General features: G+C 37.6%; 6 protein-coding genes and 1 long non-coding RNA gene across 9 annotated transcripts; 4 read left to right on the forward strand and 3 right to left on the reverse strand.

Moving 5' to 3' along the window:
• Positions 1–133: 133 nt before the first annotated feature.
• On the forward strand, positions 134–1,600 carry LOC106351435 (plant cysteine oxidase 3). 2 transcript variants are annotated; one of them, XM_013791238.3, is made up of 5 exons: positions 134–409; positions 617–768; positions 847–1,000; positions 1,093–1,293; positions 1,370–1,600. In XM_013791238.3, the coding sequence occupies exons 1-5, from the start codon at positions 214–216 to the stop codon at positions 1,495–1,497; spliced, it is 831 nt and encodes a 276-aa protein (XP_013646692.2). In that variant the 5' UTR covers positions 134–213; the 3' UTR covers positions 1,498–1,600. The 2 variants fall into 2 exon arrangements, with proteins under 2 accessions (XP_013646692.2, XP_013646690.2); XM_013791236.3 differs by having other exon boundaries at positions 152–409; positions 1,090–1,293.
• Positions 1,601–1,997: 397 nt separating this feature from the next.
• Positions 1,998–5,448, forward strand: LOC106346910 (2-isopropylmalate synthase 1, chloroplastic-like). The gene is made up of 12 exons (XM_013786372.3): positions 1,998–2,794; positions 2,885–3,098; positions 3,181–3,261; positions 3,350–3,442; positions 3,558–3,644; positions 3,893–3,993; positions 4,236–4,269; positions 4,357–4,431; positions 4,519–4,602; positions 4,688–4,822; positions 4,908–5,053; positions 5,150–5,448. Exons 1-12 carry the CDS (start codon positions 2,097–2,099, stop codon positions 5,280–5,282), a joined length of 1,881 nt encoding a protein of 626 aa, XP_013641826.2. The 5' UTR covers positions 1,998–2,096; the 3' UTR covers positions 5,283–5,448.
• Positions 5,449–5,680: 232 nt separating this feature from the next.
• On the forward strand, positions 5,681–6,643 carry LOC106351436 (tetraspanin-16). The gene is made up of 2 exons (XM_013791239.3): positions 5,681–6,171; positions 6,253–6,643. The coding sequence occupies exons 1-2, from the start codon at positions 5,725–5,727 to the stop codon at positions 6,550–6,552; spliced, it is 747 nt and encodes a 248-aa protein (XP_013646693.1). The 5' UTR covers positions 5,681–5,724; the 3' UTR covers positions 6,553–6,643.
• A 62-nt stretch (positions 6,644–6,705) lies between these two features.
• LOC106351437 (tetraspanin-11) lies at positions 6,706–8,937 on the forward strand. Its single transcript, XM_013791240.3, has 3 exons — positions 6,706–7,573; positions 7,742–8,045; positions 8,430–8,937. Exons 1-3 carry the CDS (start codon positions 7,067–7,069, stop codon positions 8,909–8,911), a joined length of 1,293 nt encoding a protein of 430 aa, XP_013646694.2. The 5' UTR covers positions 6,706–7,066; the 3' UTR covers positions 8,912–8,937.
• A 40-nt stretch (positions 8,938–8,977) lies between these two features.
• On the reverse strand, positions 8,978–10,256 carry LOC106346911 (60S ribosomal protein L6-1-like). The gene is made up of 4 exons (XM_013786374.3): positions 9,933–10,256; positions 9,607–9,713; positions 9,330–9,511; positions 8,978–9,238 (listed from the first exon to the last, which is right to left on the reverse strand). The coding sequence occupies exons 1-4, from the start codon at positions 10,190–10,192 to the stop codon at positions 9,083–9,085; spliced, it is 705 nt and encodes a 234-aa protein (XP_013641828.2). The 5' UTR covers positions 10,193–10,256; the 3' UTR covers positions 8,978–9,082.
• Positions 10,257–10,434: 178 nt separating this feature from the next.
• LOC106346912 (kinesin-like protein KIN-8A) lies at positions 10,435–13,531 on the reverse strand. Its single transcript, XM_013786375.3, has 6 exons — positions 12,595–13,531; positions 12,253–12,526; positions 12,112–12,162; positions 11,937–12,029; positions 10,800–11,858; positions 10,435–10,718 (listed from the first exon to the last, which is right to left on the reverse strand). The coding sequence occupies exons 1-6, from the start codon at positions 13,218–13,220 to the stop codon at positions 10,662–10,664; spliced, it is 2,160 nt and encodes a 719-aa protein (XP_013641829.2). The 5' UTR covers positions 13,221–13,531; the 3' UTR covers positions 10,435–10,661.
• A 1,162-nt stretch (positions 13,532–14,693) lies between these two features.
• On the reverse strand, positions 14,694–17,167 carry LOC125610246. 2 transcript variants are annotated; one of them, XR_007340271.1, is made up of 3 exons: positions 16,781–17,167; positions 15,323–16,676; positions 14,694–15,242 (listed from the first exon to the last, which is right to left on the reverse strand). It is a non-coding gene; the product is annotated as an uncharacterized LOC125610246 (long non-coding RNA). The 2 variants fall into 2 exon arrangements; XR_007340272.1 differs by lacking the exon at positions 16,781–17,167 and having other exon boundaries at positions 15,323–16,761.
• Positions 17,168–18,276: the final 1,109 nt, after the last annotated feature.

Here is an 18,276-nt window from a genome sequence, read left to right on the forward strand (position 1 = left end):
AACATATGTTATTTTATTTTGAACAAATGGAGTATTTCTTTTTGACCGAATCCTTCCTTTTGTTTTTGGGTCAATGTTAGGGAATCCATTTGCTTCAATAAAAAAAACGTTAATGGTTTGAGACTAAAGAGCATCTTTAATTACATAAGTTAATCACACTAGTCCCGGATAAGAACATTCGAACAAAACACCAACACAAAAAGAAGAAGAAGAATGTTGTCGAGGTTGTTCAAGGCTGGTGAGAAGGTTCTGTCCAATCTTGTTAACAAGAAAGACTTTCACATGGCGTCGAGCAATACAGAGAATCCTCCCAAAGTGCAAGAGCTTTACGAGCTCTGCAAATCCACTTTCACTGGGAAAGCTCCTTCTCCTGCTTCCACCCCCGTCCAAAAACTTTGCTCTCTCTTGGGTATATTCGTTTTCTCCCTTTCTCTCTGCTTCATTTCGGCGTTAGGGTTTGCAATTAAGGTCGGGTTTGATCGAATCAGTGTAACGTTTTATCGAATCAGAGTTGAATATTTTAGGGTTGGTGAATAGATGGTTAAAGGTAGAATCTTTGAGAATGTTTTGTGTGTTACAAGCAGAGATGTGATTTGGGTTTCTGGTCATCATGCAGATTCAGTGAGTCCTGGAGATGTTGGGCTTGAAGAGGAAGCTCAAGATGATGATAGAGGCTATGGTGTTTCTGGGGTTAGCCGTGTCAACAGAGTAGGAAGATGGGCTCAGCCGATTACATTTTTAGACATTCATGAATGTGATACCTTTACAGTAAGTGTCTTTTGAGATTTTGATACTGGTGGTGAGTGATACAATCAAGAAATCTAAATTATATGTTTCTTTCTTCAGATGTGTGTTTTCTGCTTCCCAACTTCCTCAGTGATTCCATTGCATGACCATCCAGAGATGACTGTGCTTAGCAAAATCCTCTATGGATCACTTCATGTTAAAGCTTACGATTGGGTCGAACCTCCATGTATTGTCACACAAGACAAATCTCAAGGTTATCGATTTTGATTTTCTTCTCATCTCGGTGTCTAGTTTTGGTTCATTTGTGATTGATAATTTAAGATTTTTTGCAACTGCTTGTAGCAGCACGGTTGGCGAAATTGGTTACCGACAAAGTGATAACGCCACAGTCTGAACTGCCAGTGTTGTACCCAAAGACCGGAGGCAATCTCCATTGTTTCACTGCGCTGACTCCATGTGCGGTGCTGGACATTCTCACACCTCCTTACAACGAAAGCGCTGGCAGGTCTTGCAGTTACTACATGGACTATCCTTTCTCCACTTTCGGTATGCAAACTTTCTCCTTCTTCAGAAGGACACTCTGTTTTTCTTTGACCGTTGGGTACTTCTCTTTGGTTTACAGCACTGGAGGAAGGAGTGAAGAGCGTGGAAGGAAAGGAAGACGAGTACGCTTGGCTTGTGCAGATCGACACACCCGATGAGCTTCACATGCGTCCCGGATCGTATACGGGTCCAAATATTCAAGTTTAGATTGTTGCAAGTTGGTTTTGTAGCGAAGTAGAGAGTACTCTTGTATCATTGTTCCTGGAGAAGATGTCAAATACAGTTTCGGGTTAAAGATACTCCTTCATCAGTGCATGTCTGCTTCACACGGATATAAGCTATTGAAACTGATTTAAAAAGTACATAAAAGGTCGGTAATGTCTAATGAGAAATGCTACTCAAGTTCAAATTCAATTCTATGATAGTGGCCTGCAATTACTTTACATCCCCATTAACAATTTAAAGGACTCAAAAACTGAGCACACTTTGATGTTTCAGCAAAAACAAATCCTCCACAAATATCATGGTTACAGTTTCATTTTTTAGTTTTTACTGATCTTCTTCGTCGTAATTAACAGTGGCCGGTAAACTAATTTACCTGGTGACGATGCTGTTAAAATCATAAGAGAGTGGTCGTAAAAGTTATTTAAGGAGGGAACTTTCAGGTGGGACCTTTTTTTTTAACTTTTTACTGGTTGATAAAGAGAAAGTGACGATGAGACAGAGCTGGATCAAGTTACCGCCGCCACGTTGAACCTTCTTCTCTATCGTCGTCCCCGTTTAGGTTTACCACACTTCTTTCAACAATGGCGTCTTCGATTCTCAGAAACCCTATGCTCTCATCACCAACAACAACAATCACCACCCCTTCTCTTCCCTCCTCCTCCTCAAAACCCTCACCTCTCTCATTCCGCTTCCCACCCTCCCACCACCGCTCCTCCCTTTCCCTCCGCATCAAATCCCTCCGCCTCTCCTGCTCCCTCTCAGATCCCTCTCCTCCCCTCCGCCGCCGCCGCCCGGAGTACATCCCCAACCGCATTTCCGACCCCAACTACGTCCGAGTCTTCGACACCACTCTCCGCGACGGCGAACAGTCCCCCGGAGCCACCCTCACCTCCAAGGAAAAGCTCGACATCGCGCGCCAGCTCGCGAAGCTAGGCGTCGACGTAATCGAGGCCGGCTTCCCCGCCGCCTCCAAGGACGACTTCGAAGCCGTGAAAACCATAGCTGAAACAGTGGGAAACGCCGTCGACGGAGACGGTTACGTCCCCGTCATCTGCGGACTCTCGAGATGCAACAAGAGAGATATAGAGACGGCGTGGGAGGCTGTGAAGTACGCCAAAAGGCCGAGGATCCATACCTTCATCGCCACGAGTGACATTCACTTGGAGTATAAGCTGAAGAAGAGCAAAGACGAGGTCATCGAGATCGCTAGGAATATGGTTAAGTTCGCGAGGAGCTTGGGGTGTGAGGACGTTGAGTTTAGTCCTGAAGATGCAGGAAGGTTCCAGATTTTTACTTTTTTTGTGAATAAGAGAATCTTATTATGGTGTAAAGTGTTGATTTTTGAATTTGATTCTTTTCTTTTTTTTAGATCGGAGAGAGAGTTTTTGTATGAGATTCTTGGGGAAGTGATAAAAGCTGGAGCGACAACGCTTAATATACCTGACACTGTTGGTATAACGTTGCCTAGTGAGTTTGGTCAGTTGATTGCTGATATTAAAGCCAATACTCCTGGGATCGAGAATGTTATCATCTCAACGCATTGTCAGAATGATCTTGGGCTCTCCACTGCCAACACTTTATCTGTATTCTCAACTTTTCTTTCTCTTGGATCAGATTAGCTTAGCTCTCAGAATGTTCTCAGGATATCGTTTTTTTTTAATTTAGGGTGCACATTCGGGTGCAAGGCAAGTGGAAGTGACTATCAATGGCATTGGCGAAAGAGCTGGAAACGCTTCACTAGAAGAGGTTAGGTTCTGTTTTTGTATGAAATACCTTCTGTAGTAACATTCATGATCATCTAGTGTTTTGTTACCACCTCTTTGTAACTGTTTAGGTTGTGATGGCCATAAAATGCCGTGGAGATCATGTATTAGGAGGCCTATATACTGGAATCGATACTCGCCACATTGTTATGACAAGCAAGATGGTACACTTTTGAATTTCTTTCTTTAGGAAAGATTAATTTTATTATCTTAAGAAGGGGAAGGAGTTTGTGGATTGTTAAGATAAGGTATCTCACAACGTGTGGCTTGGTTTCTCAGGTTGAGGATTACACAGGAATGCAAACACAGCCCCATAAGGCTATTGTAGGAGCGAATGCCTTTGCGCATGAAAGTGGTATTCATCAGGTCAGTTGATGAAAATCTTTTTGTTTAATATGTATTTTGATTATTTCTGTGACGAGATTACTCTTTCCTGGGTATACTGTAGCGTTTTAGCATCTTTTGCCTGGCTATTAATAAAATGAATTGATATATACTTTCAGCTATATACTCTTTTGACTTGCATCACTCTTTCACTCTGCTTCATAACTGAACAATTATCTTCATGATTGTTTTCTTCAGTTTCGCTTAGTGACTGTTCCTACTTCTTTTAGGATGGAATGCTGAAACACAAGGGCACATATGAAATTATATGCCCCGAAGAAATTGGACTTGAACGATCTAATGATGCTGGCATTGTTTTGGGGAAGCTTAGGTATGAAAGCTTTTCTTGCTTAGCCTGTAAACTCCCAATTTGTCTCTGTCTTGTTCAGACAATGCAACAAGCCTTTATTTGGTGGATATACTCTACCGTTAGGATAATTCCTTTGTGAAGTTGAATATTTCCAGACACTATTAGCCCTTTGGCTTTATTTGCCAATTCATAAGCTAGGGTACACAACTTATATGCTTGAAACCTGAAGTTTAATTCTGTTGTGTTTGGATATGATATTGCAGTGGGCGTCATGCGTTGAAAGACCGTTTGACTGAGGTACACATCAATCATACCCATACACATACTCTCTATTGCCATCTTTGTTGGAGACACTAATGTCGTTTTGTATTTTTATTCTACCAGCTTGGTTATGTACTAGATGATGAACAGCTAAGTTCCATTTTCTGGCGCTTCAAATCTGTGGCTGAGCGGAAAAAGGTAGTTGGTTTATATGCGTTATTCATTCAAACTTATAGTTGTGTATCCAATTCAACTGATCGTATACATGTTATTCTCATGATTCAGAGAGTTACCGACGCAGATATAATAGCTTTGGTTTCTGATGAGGTTTTCCAGCCAGAAGCCTTGTGGAGACTCCTGGACATTCAGGTGAAATTGGGATCGAGTTTCTTTTGCTTGTTTTCTTGTTCAATGTCCTTGGTCACTTCTCATTTTAGTTGAAACTGGAATGCAGATTACATGTGGGACTCTCGGACTCTCAACAGCAACCGTTAAACTTGTTGATGCTGATGGCAAAGAGCATGTTGCCTGTTCTATGGGTGCTGGGCCTGTCGATTCAGCTTATAAGGCAATCGATCTTATTGTCAAGGTACTTTTTCAGACAAACGTGGCTCACGTATACATAAAACATCACCTCATCGGTTATTTAAAAACCTTCATTTTCCACATTGTAGGAACCAGCGACTTTGCTTGAGTACTCAATGAATGCGGTAACAGAAGGCATCGATGCCATTGCAACCACACGAGTTCTTATCCGAGGAAATAACAATTACTCAACTACAAATGCAATCACTGGTGAAGAAGTTCAAAGGACCTTTAGGTAAAAAAAAATCGTCTTCCCTCCCTATACCCAACTTATCTTTATTGCCTTTTTGATTCTTTTATAACACGGAACTGAGTCTCTGTCTTTTGGCAGTGGAACCGGAGCTGGAATGGACATTGTGGTGTCGAGCGTCAAAGCTTATGTAGGAGCTTTGAACAAAATGCTCGACTTCAAAGAAAACGCCCCAACGAAAGTCCCTTCTCAAAACAACAATGTACCTGCCTGAATCAAAATTGTTTCTGAGTCAGACCAGAGTTAGTCTTTTCTGGTATAGGTACATAGTTTGGTAATAACGAGAGTTCAAGGCTTGCATATTGTTTTAATGAAGTATCTTTGCTGAAAGAGTTCGTTTACTATAAAATATTTATATAGAACTTAAATCTCTTTTTATTTTTTTCTGAACACAACTTAAATCTCTATATTTAGAACAAATAACCATGCTAGCATAAGAACTAACCCAACGGTTAACAGTTTAAACCTTAACTGTCCTAAGACGCCTGTCCTTACTAAACTAAGGTCTTAAAACTGGAAAGCACCTGATACCTCTCTGTTTTTGGATTTTGTTTCTCTATTTGTTACAACTTCTTCATATCGAGACTCAAAAACGTAACTTTCTTTGCGAATCCTTTTACATTTTTGGATTCGAGAATAACAAGGGAAAGAAGAAAATGTCGGAGCTACGAACCGGGTTCCTAACAATGGCGACGATAGTTCTTATATGCCTAGGTTTAACGATGACGGGAACAGGTTTATATCACAAGAAAATAGTCTCAAAATGCATCGGAGAAAGCGATGGCAGTTTTGTCTTCATTGGCCTGCTCTTGCTTGTGTTTCCTCAGTTTGGTCTTTACGCAATCTGTCTTCGATCAAAACGTATCTTCACCTTTTACATCTACGCGATGATGTTCGTCTTCATTGTCCTTAGTGGCTACTCTTTAAAATGCTTCATCTACAACACAACTTTTGGTATCGCCAAGAACCCAGCTCAGGAAACCAGGACCGTCAAGCAGTTGGTTGGGCGTTTAGTCCCTGCAGAAAAACTCGGTAGAGTCACCAACTGTATCATTCACAATCATGATTGCAACTTCAACGCCAGCCTAAACAGCAATGTCTGGGTAAGGTCTTTTTATTCATTTTATATAGCACAAATGATAAAAGATCAAACTCTAATGGGAAAAACACAATGTATGTTACAGAAGTTTTGCTGCGCGCAACCACCAGGATGTGGAGAGATGACAATGTTCGGTGCACCAGGAGAATGGAGTTGGAAACGGCAGCACGTAGAGAACAAAGTCCCTGAAGAATGTGCTTACGACTATTGTCTTAGCTGCAGAGGCTGTCAGCTCAGCATCTTGAAAGCCATTGTTCATCAATGGAAGTATCTCTCCATCTTCGCTTACCCTTCACTCTTTCTCGTTTGTCTAAGCCTCGTCATTGCCAAGTTTATTCTTGACACGTTCGATGAACCCGATGATTATCGTGGCTCTTATTCTTGATTCATAATCTTCCATTTTGATACATTATCATGTATTCGTATTTTAGTATTTTCAATAGATGTATTATTAATATAACCATGTCTCTCTCTTTTTTTTTTTTGTGCATTCTAACAACATTGCCTCAAATTATTTTTAAGCTATATCAAAAACAATATCAAAAACATATATTTAACAAAAATAACCTTTAGTTCTAATTTATATATTCATCTATCTATCTAAAAATAAACTTATTTTTAGTCTAAAATACTATAGTCTCTAGATAGTCAATTCGTCATTGTCAAATCTAATTCACTATTAACTCCTCTCTAAACTAGAGAATCTTCTTTAACCCCCACACGTTCTCTAATTCTAATGGCACAAAGTAATAATCTCCACTAATATCCCCCACTACCTCAAAAATCAACCGTTCACTCTGTCCCATAATAACCACAACTCCACACACACACTAAAACGTTACAAAACATAACTATCAAATTCCAAAAGCAAACCTCTCTGGGAGAAAAGAAAATCACAAATGTTTAGACTAAGCAATTTCGTGGTGGGTTTAGCCAACACGTTGGTGATGTTAGTGGGCGTATCAGCCATAGGCTACTCCATTTACATGTTCGTTCACCAAGACGTGACCGACTGTGAATCAGCGATACGTGCACCAGTTCTCACGACCGGGATCGTCCTCTTCTTGGTGTCTTTAATCGGAGTGATAGGATCTTGCTTCAAGGAGAATCTCGCCATGGTCTCTTACCTGATCATATTGTTTGCGGGCATTGCTGCGTTGATGGTTTTCTCGGTGTTTCTCTTCTTTGTGACTAACAAAGGAGCCGGTCATGTGGTTTCTGGTCGAGGGTATAGAGAGTACCGGACAGTGGATTTCTCGACTTGGCTTAACAGCTTTGTTGGTGGGAAGAGATGGGTTGGTATAAGGTCTTGCTTGGCCGAGGCTAGCGTTTGTGATGATTTGAGTGATGGTCGTGTTAGTCAGATCGCTGATGCGTTTTATCACAAGAACTTGTCTCCCATCCAGGTATATACATTTATATTTTCTATTTGAAACGTTAAGAGTTTTTATACAAACCTTAAAGAGTTTTTATGCATCGTTCTGTTTAATAGTGTTTTATGTAATTTTATTACCATAATACATGAAAAAAACCTCCTTCATTTTCGTATTAATAATACTTGATGTTTCTCGCAGTCCGGTTGTTGTAAGCCACCGTCAGATTGCAACTTTACGTTCAGAAACGCGACGTTTTGGACACCGCCGGCCAAAAACGAAACGGCGGTTGCAACCAACAACGGTGACTGCAGTACGTGGAGCAACGTGCAAACGGAGTTGTGCTTTAACTGCAACGCATGCAAAGCGGGTGTGTTAGCGAACATAAGAGAGAAGTGGAGGCATCTTCTTGTTTTCAACATCTGTCTCCTCATTCTCCTAATCACCGTCTATTCTTGCGGTTGCTGTGCTCGTCGTAACAATCAAACAGCTAAGAAAAGTGATTCTGCATGATCACTTTATGTTCATTTGTGTCTTGTTTTCTTTTCTCTGTTTGTTTTTTTGTTAATTATCTTTTGGTTTCTTAGGACAATGTAATGTTTGTTTCGAACCTATCATCATGAACTTATTCACAGTTCGCAAGTATTAAACATGTCACATTTCTAATTATACGTTGCTTCCTTAGGACAAGATGTATAGAAAGAAATTCTTGGTTTTTTATTTCCTATTTTTATCAGTAACAATTAACTAATGCCACAAAGAAAACATTATCACATACAAAACAATTTCATAATTTAAATCGATCTTAATCTCCTCTCGTTAATCATCATTAACCTCTCTCCTGGACAAATTGATTGATCGATTTGGAGTTTGTGTTCCCGAAGAAAAAACAGAACAATGGAAGGTCAGCTAAGACAATTACAAGACATATTCAACCGGTTCGACATGGACGGAGATGGAAGCCTAACCATCTTAGAACTCGCGGCGCTTCTCAGGTCCCTTGGTCTGAAACCTACAGGCGACCAAATCCACCTTTTGTTAGCAAGTATGGACGCAAACGGCAATGGTTTCGTCGAGTTTGACGAGCTTGTGGGCGCCATTCTTCCTGACCTGAACGAAGAGGTCCTTATCAACTCCGAGCAGTTAATGAACATTTTCAAATCGTTTGACAGAGATGGTAACGGATTCATCAGCGCGGCTGAATTGGCTGGAGCCATGGCTAAGATGGGACAACCGTTGACGTACAGAGAACTAACGGAGATGATCCAAGAAGCTGACACAAACGGTGATGGCGTTATAAGCTTTGGTGAATTTGCTTCAATTATGGCTAAATCTGCTGTTGAATATTTCGGTTTAAAGATTAATTCATGATGATCCATTTTCTTTATGTTTTTTTTTTTCATTTCTTAGAATTGATAATTGTTGACTATTGATATATAAATCAGAGAAAATAGTCTTTTTAATTTAAAAGAGAACCAAAACTCAGGGGAAAACAGATTCTTGAAATGTGATATGATGGGAAACAAGATACGATGATGAAATCTAGAAAACAAGCTCATGGGGTTTCATTCCTTGTGACAATGAGAACCTGGCGCCGAGGTAAGTCTTGAGCTCTGGCACTGCTTCAATGGCTTTGATAAGAGCTGCATCCACGGTCTTCTGGTCTTCTTTCTTCTCCTGTGGGATCTCTTTCTTCACCTGCAGATAACATCATTGATTTTAAGGCTAGAGCAAGTTAGATACTCAGATTCATAAGAGTGTTTATGTTTGCTAAGGTGATGTTAAATACCTCTTTATCTGCTTCAAAGAACTCGCCTTCTCCTTTCTTGGTTTTCTTCTCAGCAACCTTTCCGAAGTACTTGTCATCGAACTTCTCAATGCTGACTCCAGAAATGTCAACCTTGGTGGAGGTTCCGATCACATAGGACTGGTTAACACGTCTCAATGGCACACCATTGATCTTGAATGGTCCTGAAAGAAGGAAACAAACAAAAAGACCAAGACTACATGAACAAAGTTTCGAACTTGAACAACCAAACACATCCAAACAAAACACTGCTACCCACCTGTAACCAAAAGCAAACCAGAAGCAAGTTGCTTGAGGAAGACAACTCTCTTTCCCTTGAATCTACCAGCAAGGATGATCAACACAGTTCCTGGAGTTATGCTTGCTCTGCAAGCACATACACAACAACACCATCAATACCAAAATAGCATAAAGTTTCAAACTTTGCAAATCTCAATGAAATCTACATTTCAACAAACACTAACACATCTCTCACATTCCCGACAAATCTATTCTAACTCAAAAATCTGTCGGAACCAACCAAACATTTACATTTCCCCCTTGAACTTAATTAAAAAAACACTAAATGCAAGAAAATGGATTTACTTGAGCTTGGTAGGCTTAGGTTTGCGTCTGTTAGCGAGCGGCTTCTTAACGTCTTCAGCCGGATAAAACTTAGGCGGCTTCTCAACGGGAGCTTCCACTTTGGACTTAGCGTCGTGACGAGGGAAAACGCCGCCGTTCTTGGCCTTAATTGCCCACAAACCTCTCTTGTGGTACATTTGCGAGCGAGAGTATTTGCCTACACCCCTGATCAGATCAGGGTTACGGCTAACTTTCGGGGTCCTCTGCTTCGCCGCCGGCATCTTTTTTCTCTCTTCTTTTTCTCTGTGACAAACGAACTTCAGAGAGGCGTAAACCCTAGATGGCTTTTAAATATAAGGACGATAACTAGCCAAGAAACCCTAATGGGCCTAATATGTGTTAGAATAAGTCCAATGGGCCTAATATGAGTTTAAAATATAATATGGGCTTCTAAGTTAAGCTTATGTTCAAGTTGGGGAAGCCACACTGTACTCTACAATCACGAGTAAGTAGTCTCAGACTCTCAAACAAAACATGATCTCTCCATTTTCTTTTGACTAAACATAACAATGAGAGTCATGAAGTACAACTGATGAAAAGAATTGTAAAAATAAATTAGTAAAAAAACAAATTATTGTGTTTTTTGTTTCTATAGAATACAGATGCTAAGCAAACAGTGGATGAAACAGACAAGAAAAACAAAAACACTTGATAACATCTGAATCTGATCAGTCTTTTTAAACTCGTGTGTTAATGCTTCTTTTGTGTTGTTGTTGTTGTTGTTGTCCTTGGACGAGCAAACCCCGGCTACACCAAAAAAAAACCAAAACAACACATATATTAGTGAATCACAGAATCTTGTTGAGCAAGTTTGTTAGTAAAGTTTACCTGAAGCAGCATTGAAGGAGCTTCTTGATTAACAGGAAGCACATGGCTTCTCGTTTTCCTTCTATCCAACGAAGGACTATTAGCTACGGTTATGTCCCAAAAGCTTCTCTTTTTAGCTGCTGCAGCTGGAGATGCAAACCTATGACTAGGACTTTTTATCAGCTCCTTCTCTCTCTCCTTTGGTCTCAAGCTCCCTCTCGTCACAATCCTCCTTGTTGTTGTCTCTTTGCCTCTCTCTGGAGTTTTCTCGCTCTTTTTACTACACAGTTCTTTCATCAGCTCTTCCTTTTGCTTCTTCATCTGCACCACATGTTCCCTCTTCATTCTCTCCATCTCCATCTTCAGTGCCTTGACAGTCAGCTGAAGCTCCTTCACTGCATCTTCTGCTTTTCTCCTTTTGGATGATTCTGGTGTGAAACATGTCCCTGATAACAACGAGTGCCTCGGTTTCTTCTTCTGCTGAGCTGTTAATGCTGATGGTGGAGTCATTAGAGATGAGATTGATGGAGGTGTTGGAGATATGTTGTTGTTAGCAGCTGCTATGGTCTCTGCTTCAAGAGTCAAAACCTTCTGCTCCTGTTCCACGAGCTTTACACGCAGCTCACGGTTCTCTTCCTGAAGCTCCAACACTAGCTTGGCCTGATCAGGCCCTTCACTCACTTGAACCACCACCTCTTCATTTACTTCACATCCCTTCACACGAATCTCCTTAGCTCGATCTGCCCAATGGAGAGTGTTCTGCGTCTCACCAAAAGAATGATTGCTTGGACTTATATTAGCAATCATCACCGTGTTACACGAACCGCCTAGCGAGTCTTTGAGCAGCTGTGTCAGCTTTGAGTTTCTGTAAGGAATGTGTTTCTTCCCTTCCACAAGCGCGTTGATGCAGCTACTTAACGCAAGAAGCGATCTGTTTATGTTGGCTCCTTCGAGAGATCTAAGCGTCCTTTGATCAGTTGCTATAGCTCTCTCTGATCCTGCAAGATCAATGAGAGACAGCTTCCCAACTCGGCTGATGACATTCATGGAAGCATCTCTAGTCTTATACTCCACTACAACCTAAAGAAGATGTTATATTCATTAAGATACTATCATTTTGCGCAATGTGAGATATGAGGAAGATGTGATATTATTAACCTGAAGGATGGCGTGTGAGCGTGAAGATGTCTCATTGCAACGAGTTGGCTCAGTGGTTCTGTTTTGGTTTCCCCTTTGGAGCAAAGCCATAACCTGCAATGAACCATAACTTAATAAGTTTTAGCTTTGCTTAACATTTGATTCTCAAAAACATTCAAAGATTAGAATACAAAACCTCATCTGTGGAATAAGCTCTGTACTGAGTGAGACCAGCTGCCACAATTCCCTAATTATTGATCACATTCAAAGAACAGCAAAGCTAATGAATGAAACCATTGTGTTTATGTTCAAAACATAAAGTTTTTTTTATGTGTACCTGTTTATCTTCACGGAGAATGAGAGGTCTACCAGGAGAAAGCAAGTCTCTAACGGTTTCATTATAGACTTCAAGATAAGACAGATGAACAGTATGGTTCCCATCTAAACTCCTCTCTCTAACCTTAGCAAACAAGTCTTTAATCGCTAAAACCATCACACCTGGATTCTCCACCGTCCCCAGCATTGTATAAGTCTTGCCTGCTCCCGTAGCACCGTAGCAGAACACAGAACCGTTCCTTCCTTCAAGCACTGCTTCCAACAGATCTCCTGTTCTGTAAAGGAAACACACACAACCTTAAGTACTCGCAGCATGTAGACATTATGTTTGAGATACACTTACGTGGTGGAATAGACTTCTCGTTGTGTTGTGGTCTCAGGAAAAGAAGAATCAAACGTGAAATGACGAACACGGAGCCTCTTAAGCCTTAAGTAGTCGTTATCGTTAGTGAACTCCGTTAGATAAACATCTCTTTTGTTCAAAACCTTGACGCAGCATCTTGACCCGTTCTCTCTTTCCTTCTTCCCCATTGGTCTAAGCCTAACAAACACCATGATCCTACTCCCACCACAAGCCTCAAAGTTTTCACCTTTCTCAGCTCCGTTACCCATCGAGAGCTTTCTAATCACAGTAGAAGACTTAACCGGAGCCGTGTTGGTACCAAAAACCCGATCTGCGTCGGCTACATTGTTCTCCTTGGTCTCATCGTCGGCAAAGTTTGGATCTTTATGAAGTTTCTTGCAAGAATCGAGCATCTCGGGAGGCTTAAACCTCAGATCTTGGGGTTTTGGGGAGTGGTGAAGATGGTTAGGGTTGTTCCTGAGAGAGAAAGAGGCTCGCTTTTGCTGCTCGTACAAGAGAGTCAAAGCTCTCATCTTTTCCTTAAGCCCTTGATGTGGATTCGTGTATTCTTGCCGCCTGCTTTGCTCGTGATTCATCATCGCCTTGGATCGGGTCGATACAGGCATTGTTCTTCCTTCTCTTTTCCTTTTTCACTTTGGGATCTTTTAGAGAGACTGATGAATCGCTGTTGGTTAGACTGTGGAGAGTGTGTTGGTCAAAACCCCGAAGCTTTGAAAGTGTTGTTGATGATAAATTGCTATTTTCAGTCTTTGTTTTTGGATCCAAGAAGATAGACAACAACAAAAATTAAGGAAAAAAAGATATTTTTGAAAAAATGTAATTGTAACGGTCAAAATTTGCTCTGTCAGCCCGATGATTAAGCTTTGAGGGGCCCACCTAATTATTTTATTTCTTTTAAAAAGGATATAGGTGACAGTGTGGCACGCGAAACATCGTTGCTTGTTCATTTTCTTTAATCAACTCGGCCCAGCATTAATTTAGACCATTGGGTAACATACATTTTAGGCCTTAAGGTTATTAAATGTCTTATAAAATTTGGTTCTTCAAAATAATTTCTTTTTTTCCTAAAATCTTAAATAAAAAAGATTTATAAAATAAATTGTTTTCTAATCTTAACCAATTAAGAATTTTTTCTTTATAAAAATGCTGACCAGAAAGAATTGTAAAATTTTATTTAATAGTAATTTATACTTATAAAAACTAATGATAAACATGATAGTAAAAATATATTTAGTTAACAAGAAAATTTGTAAAAAAATATTAGTGATACTGGAAAAAAATGAATTTTGAAAATGGCAATTTTTTTTTTTGACATCAATGGCAACTTTTAAAAATAGTTAATATTTACTGGAAATAATTATTTGATACTAATTTTATTTTTCTAAGTCCTAGATAAAATATAATTGTAAAAGATTATGTAATATTAATTTCCTTTTCTAAAATCCTAAAAAACTGTACAAGAATATTTGATAGTTTTTTTCTTATATATATAAAAAATCCTAAAACAAAAAAATTGTATCATATTTTTAAGTTTTAGCCAAAAGAAAATTGTAAAAAATTATTTGATAATATTTTTAAGGAAGTATTTGATGATGACCATGATAAAAAAATGATTTAATTAACAAAAAAGTGTAAAATTAGTATTGATATGAAATGTAAATTTTCTTTATTAGTAACTAAAAATAATTAGTTGATAGCAATTTATTTTTTCTAAACTTCTACAGAGAAGATAATTGTAATAGGTTATATGATAATAATTTTCTTTTTATAAAATCTTAAACAAAATTGTAAAAGAGTATTTAATATTATATTTTTAATTGTAAAATATATTTTTTTCCTTTTAAAAAAAAATCCTAACAAAATAAAATTTTAAAGAATTATTTAATGAAACATTAAATTATTACATAATAACATGTATAATGTTGTCATTGACTCGATTGGTGTATTTGACTTTCATTTCTTTTTACTTTTCATTCAGTTTTTTATTTCGGGTTGTGTTCAGTTTAAACGTTTAGATATAGTATTTTATCTAATCCTAAGTACAAAGTTTATAATAATTCATCTATGTACCATAACTATAAAATGCAAATATTAACTTAAACTTATGTGTAAAAATGAGTTTTAATTATAAAATAAATCTCAAACAACATATGCAAAGATGCTTTTTAAGATATTTTAAGATATAGTATTTTTCATTGACGTTGAGTAATGCATGGACATTTCCCTTTCTGCTTCTCCTCCATTAATGGTCCATTCTCAGCTGTTGTGATCCACCTGAGGCAGGTTCAATAGGTGGAAGAGCAGACTCCACAGCAGTTCCGTCAAGCATTCCAGCAGCATCTCTCTCAGCTGTTTTCTCAGGGGATCCAATTATAAACCCATCAGTAGGGTTAATTTTCACCGCGTCAGCTCCAAGCATGTCATCACCAGCATATTATCATCTCCCAGCACACTAAAAAAATATAAGAGGGGAGATGTAAATGACTTACAAAGCAGGGGATGAGTTATAGTGAGCTCTGTGGCTATGAAATTAGTACGTATGCATTAAGCTCTTTAGACTTTCAAATTTCTGGATACCCCCATATTTGGTTGCAGAACAAATTGAGCCCTCCTTATTGACGCACTTCCTGTTGAATATAAATGGTCAAAGGCAAGGGAAGTTAGTATGATAATTGGCTTCTTGTAAAATCTTGAGACAAATACTTACTTTTCAAGAAAGTTTTGGCTAGCTACATGGTCTTTGTTAATATAGAAAATGTGTCCAAGATGTAGCATTAGGAAAAGACGACCTCGAAGCACAATCAATGTGTATATTTGTCACCAATCTCTCTCATCTCTCGCAGTCCTCGTGAGCAATAGAATCATCAAAATATAATAAAGCCAATAAACTTATAATAGAAATAGGAAATCGAATCTATTAAGCATTCCTATACAGACAAAACAAAGAGACAATAATATCAAAAGATCAAAAACGAATGTGGAAGACTAACTGAGGATGAAACAATTATTTCATTGCTGCTTACGGCAGGAACCATGGTCACTCTTTTCATTCTAGATTTCTTGTTTTTTTCAAATTACCATGTATGAAACAATATGATTGTTTAAGTCTCTAATGTATTTTGCTATTTTCACCTCTAAAATAGAAGAATTCTATAATAGAGATGAGATATGTTCCAATGTATTCCTCTAAAATAGCAATCTCTAAATGTAGAGTAAAAAATAGAAGAATGCTATTTCTTCCTCTATAAATAGAGAAAAAAATAGAGATCTCTATTATAGAGGAAGAAATAGAGGTGGGTTAGAACAATTTTACCTGTAAATGCTATTATAGAGGTGAAAATAGCTATGGGTTAGAGATGCTCTAAGATTTAGATTTAATAATAAAGATTAGTTTGGGATATTAAGTTACTAACCTTTTTATTGGCACGAAGATGAGTACACCTATTGGATCGATATAATACTTCTCTTTCACTAAAACTGATATTAAAACAGAGGCTTACCCCTCGAACCCGAGACCTGAGACGAAGTGTTAGTGATCACGAATCCTGATGATATCTGGTTGCTCTTGGTGTAACATTTATGAGAAGACATGAACGACTTCGCATATGAGACAGGTGGTTACAGTGCGAAGTTTATCGTTGACGACTGGTTGTGGCTCTTCCATTAGCTGTAGAAGACAAAGCGTTTTTTTTGTTGTCTGATTGTGGTTGTGTGATTAAGGAGGACGCTGATGGACTGGTGCCGGGAAATAAATCCTAGATGCAGATCAACCGTACTGCTCTGTTTTCTGTATCTTTAACACAACGGCTATGAATGTTGCTTCTATTCCTATCTTATTTGTTTCCAATCTCTTAATCCACCTCCAGTTTTTGTCGCCCCGGAAGCTCGTTGTCTAGTTTAAGATCTGCCGAAAAGAGATATCACTTTGGAGACTGACGCCATTATCTAAGCCTGGTTTTCCTCCGTCGGTTGATTTTTTAATACCGTTCAGCTTAGAAACTCCTCAACGCCGTGAATCCCAACAGACGCTGGACCTCCACAGTGGATGAACAACGTCCGGACTTCAGATCAGAAAAAATGGTAGATGAGTTACCCATTATACTAAGAACAAAGTTTCTATTGTAATATGATTCGTGAGGATGATGTTTATGGGAAGAAGACATACCTTTTTATAGGTGAAGCACTGAAGTTTCACCACCTGAGAGAGAGATAAGAAGTGTTGAATGAGAAATCGTGGGTAGTGTGGATCCAAGGAATAAAAACGTTGTTAATGGCGACGATTCAGCTAATCCGGTTACGTAACAGATGAATCAAAAACGAAACGACATGAAGAAGACCGACATAGAGACTCCAAACGTATATTTGATTTCAAGGAGTTCCAGAATGAAAGGACTTAATCGAAACCAAAACAACTGAATCGTCACACAGACTTCTGCATCTCAGTCTCTCTAATGGCTGATTTAAAAGATTGTGGTGGAACCTTGAATCACGTCTCTAATGGTGTAACCCTAACTCACGAAAAATCACATTTAGTCCATAATAACAATTTTAATTATATCTATTACATTTTGAAAAATCTGTTTCAATCCCATCCCATATATATTATTTGAGAAGCATTGCAACATTTTTTTGTAGCCACATGTCATCATTAGAATGATTTTTTAGAATCCTTAGAGAAATAGGTTGGTCCATCAAAATATATAATAAGCTTTTTATTAAACCACAATAAATACATTATTAATATGCTTCATTATTTCCTTAAATAAGATTACGGAATTGTCTAATGTGGCTAAAGTATATATGACAATTAATGATTTTGAATAATTAGGATTTGATAAAAATAAGTGTGTATTATAATTATATTTTTTTTAATTTTAAGCTATTAAAATAAATTAAACAATCATAGTAACCATATAATAAAAATTAAAAAAAATATTTATATATTATATTTTGAATTTTTTAAAACGAGTATAAATTACTAAAACTGTTAAAAGTTTCACATTCAAATTTTGTGATCTATGATTTAAAACTTTTGTTATGACATAATACAAATAATTAAAAAATAATATAAGTTGAAAGTCTCATTTAATAAGTATCAAAAATAAAAGATATATAAATATATGTATCATTTTAAATTAAACTATATGCCATATAAAAATACATAAATATCTTAATTTTGAAATTTACTTGGAACATTTGTTTGATAAAAATTTTGAAAAAATATTGACAACTTAATTTTTTTAAATATTATAAATTACTTAAACCATTAATTCCATAGTGAAAATTTTGTCATCACTAATTTAGATTTTTTGCTATAACAGATACAAATGATAAAAAAAAATATGAGCAAAAAGCATCATCTAATAAATATTAATATTAAAATATACCAAATATGTTACTATCATTTAAATTTAATTATATATCATATCAAATAGAAAAAAAAAATTGATTTATAAAATTTATTTATATGTTCGCACCAATTTAATTATATAAGTAGTAGATAATGACTTTTTATTCATTATATATTTATCATTTCATAATATGTTATAAACATATAATATATAAAATAATTTATATATATAATTTCATCCCGCGCAAGGCGCGGATTTTAACCTAGTAAACAAATTATATCTTGACAAGGCAATCTGAAAGAAAATAAAA

The sequence above is a fragment of the Brassica napus genome, chromosome A6 (assembly GCF_020379485.1).
Source record: "Brassica napus cultivar Da-Ae chromosome A6, Da-Ae, whole genome shotgun sequence".
NCBI lineage: Eukaryota > Viridiplantae > Streptophyta > Magnoliopsida > Brassicales > Brassicaceae > Brassica > Brassica napus.

What these genes read in the sequence shown, in the direction of transcription:
- LOC106351435 (XM_013791236.3), top strand. Translation starts at nt 214, where the DNA reads ATGTTGTCGAGGTTGTTCAAGGCTGGTGAGAAGGTTCTGTCCAATCTT. An exon ending in ATGAATGTGATACCTTTACA is followed by an intron (nt 769 to 846) that starts GTAAGTGTCTTT and finishes TTCTTTCTTCAG; the next exon opens with ATGTGTGTTTTCTGCTTCCC. An exon ending in CACACAAGACAAATCTCAAG is followed by an intron (nt 1,001 to 1,089) that starts GTTATCGATTTT and finishes AACTGCTTGTAG; the next exon opens with CAGCACGGTTGGCGAAATTG.
- LOC106346910 (XM_013786372.3), top strand. Translation starts at nt 2,097, where the DNA reads ATGGCGTCTTCGATTCTCAGAAACCCTATGCTCTCATCACCAACAACA. An exon ending in CAATCGATCTTATTGTCAAG is followed by an intron (nt 4,823 to 4,907) that starts GTACTTTTTCAG and finishes TCCACATTGTAG; the next exon opens with GAACCAGCGACTTTGCTTGA. An exon ending in GAAGTTCAAAGGACCTTTAG is followed by an intron (nt 5,054 to 5,149) that starts GTAAAAAAAAAT and finishes GTCTTTTGGCAG; the next exon opens with TGGAACCGGAGCTGGAATGG.
- LOC106351436 (XM_013791239.3), top strand. Translation starts at nt 5,725, where the DNA reads ATGTCGGAGCTACGAACCGGGTTCCTAACAATGGCGACGATAGTTCTT. An exon ending in GCCTAAACAGCAATGTCTGG is followed by an intron (nt 6,172 to 6,252) that starts GTAAGGTCTTTT and finishes TGTATGTTACAG; the next exon opens with AAGTTTTGCTGCGCGCAACC.
- LOC106351437 (XM_013791240.3), top strand. Translation starts at nt 7,067, where the DNA reads ATGTTTAGACTAAGCAATTTCGTGGTGGGTTTAGCCAACACGTTGGTG. An exon ending in AGAACTTGTCTCCCATCCAG is followed by an intron (nt 7,574 to 7,741) that starts GTATATACATTT and finishes TGTTTCTCGCAG; the next exon opens with TCCGGTTGTTGTAAGCCACC. An exon ending in AACAGCTAAGAAAAGTGATT is followed by an intron (nt 8,046 to 8,429) that starts CTGCATGATCAC and finishes CCCGAAGAAAAA; the next exon opens with ACAGAACAATGGAAGGTCAG.
- LOC106346911 (XM_013786374.3), bottom strand. Translation starts at nt 10,192, where the DNA reads ATGCCGGCGGCGAAGCAGAGGACCCCGAAAGTTAGCCGTAACCCTGAT. An exon ending in CCTAAGCCTACCAAGCTCAA is followed by an intron (nt 9,714 to 9,932) that starts GTAAATCCATTT and finishes ATGTGCTTGCAG; the next exon opens with AGCAAGCATAACTCCAGGAA. An exon ending in TGGTTTGCTTTTGGTTACAG is followed by an intron (nt 9,512 to 9,606) that starts GTGGGTAGCAGT and finishes TCCTTCTTTCAG; the next exon opens with GACCATTCAAGATCAATGGT.
- LOC106346912 (XM_013786375.3), bottom strand. Translation starts at nt 13,220, where the DNA reads ATGCCTGTATCGACCCGATCCAAGGCGATGATGAATCACGAGCAAAGC. An exon ending in GAGCTTATTCCACAGATGAG is followed by an intron (nt 12,030 to 12,111) that starts GTTTTGTATTCT and finishes GGTTCATTGCAG; the next exon opens with GTTATGGCTTTGCTCCAAAG. An exon ending in GCTCACACGCCATCCTTCAG is followed by an intron (nt 11,859 to 11,936) that starts GTTAATAATATC and finishes CATCTTCTTTAG; the next exon opens with GTTGTAGTGGAGTATAAGAC.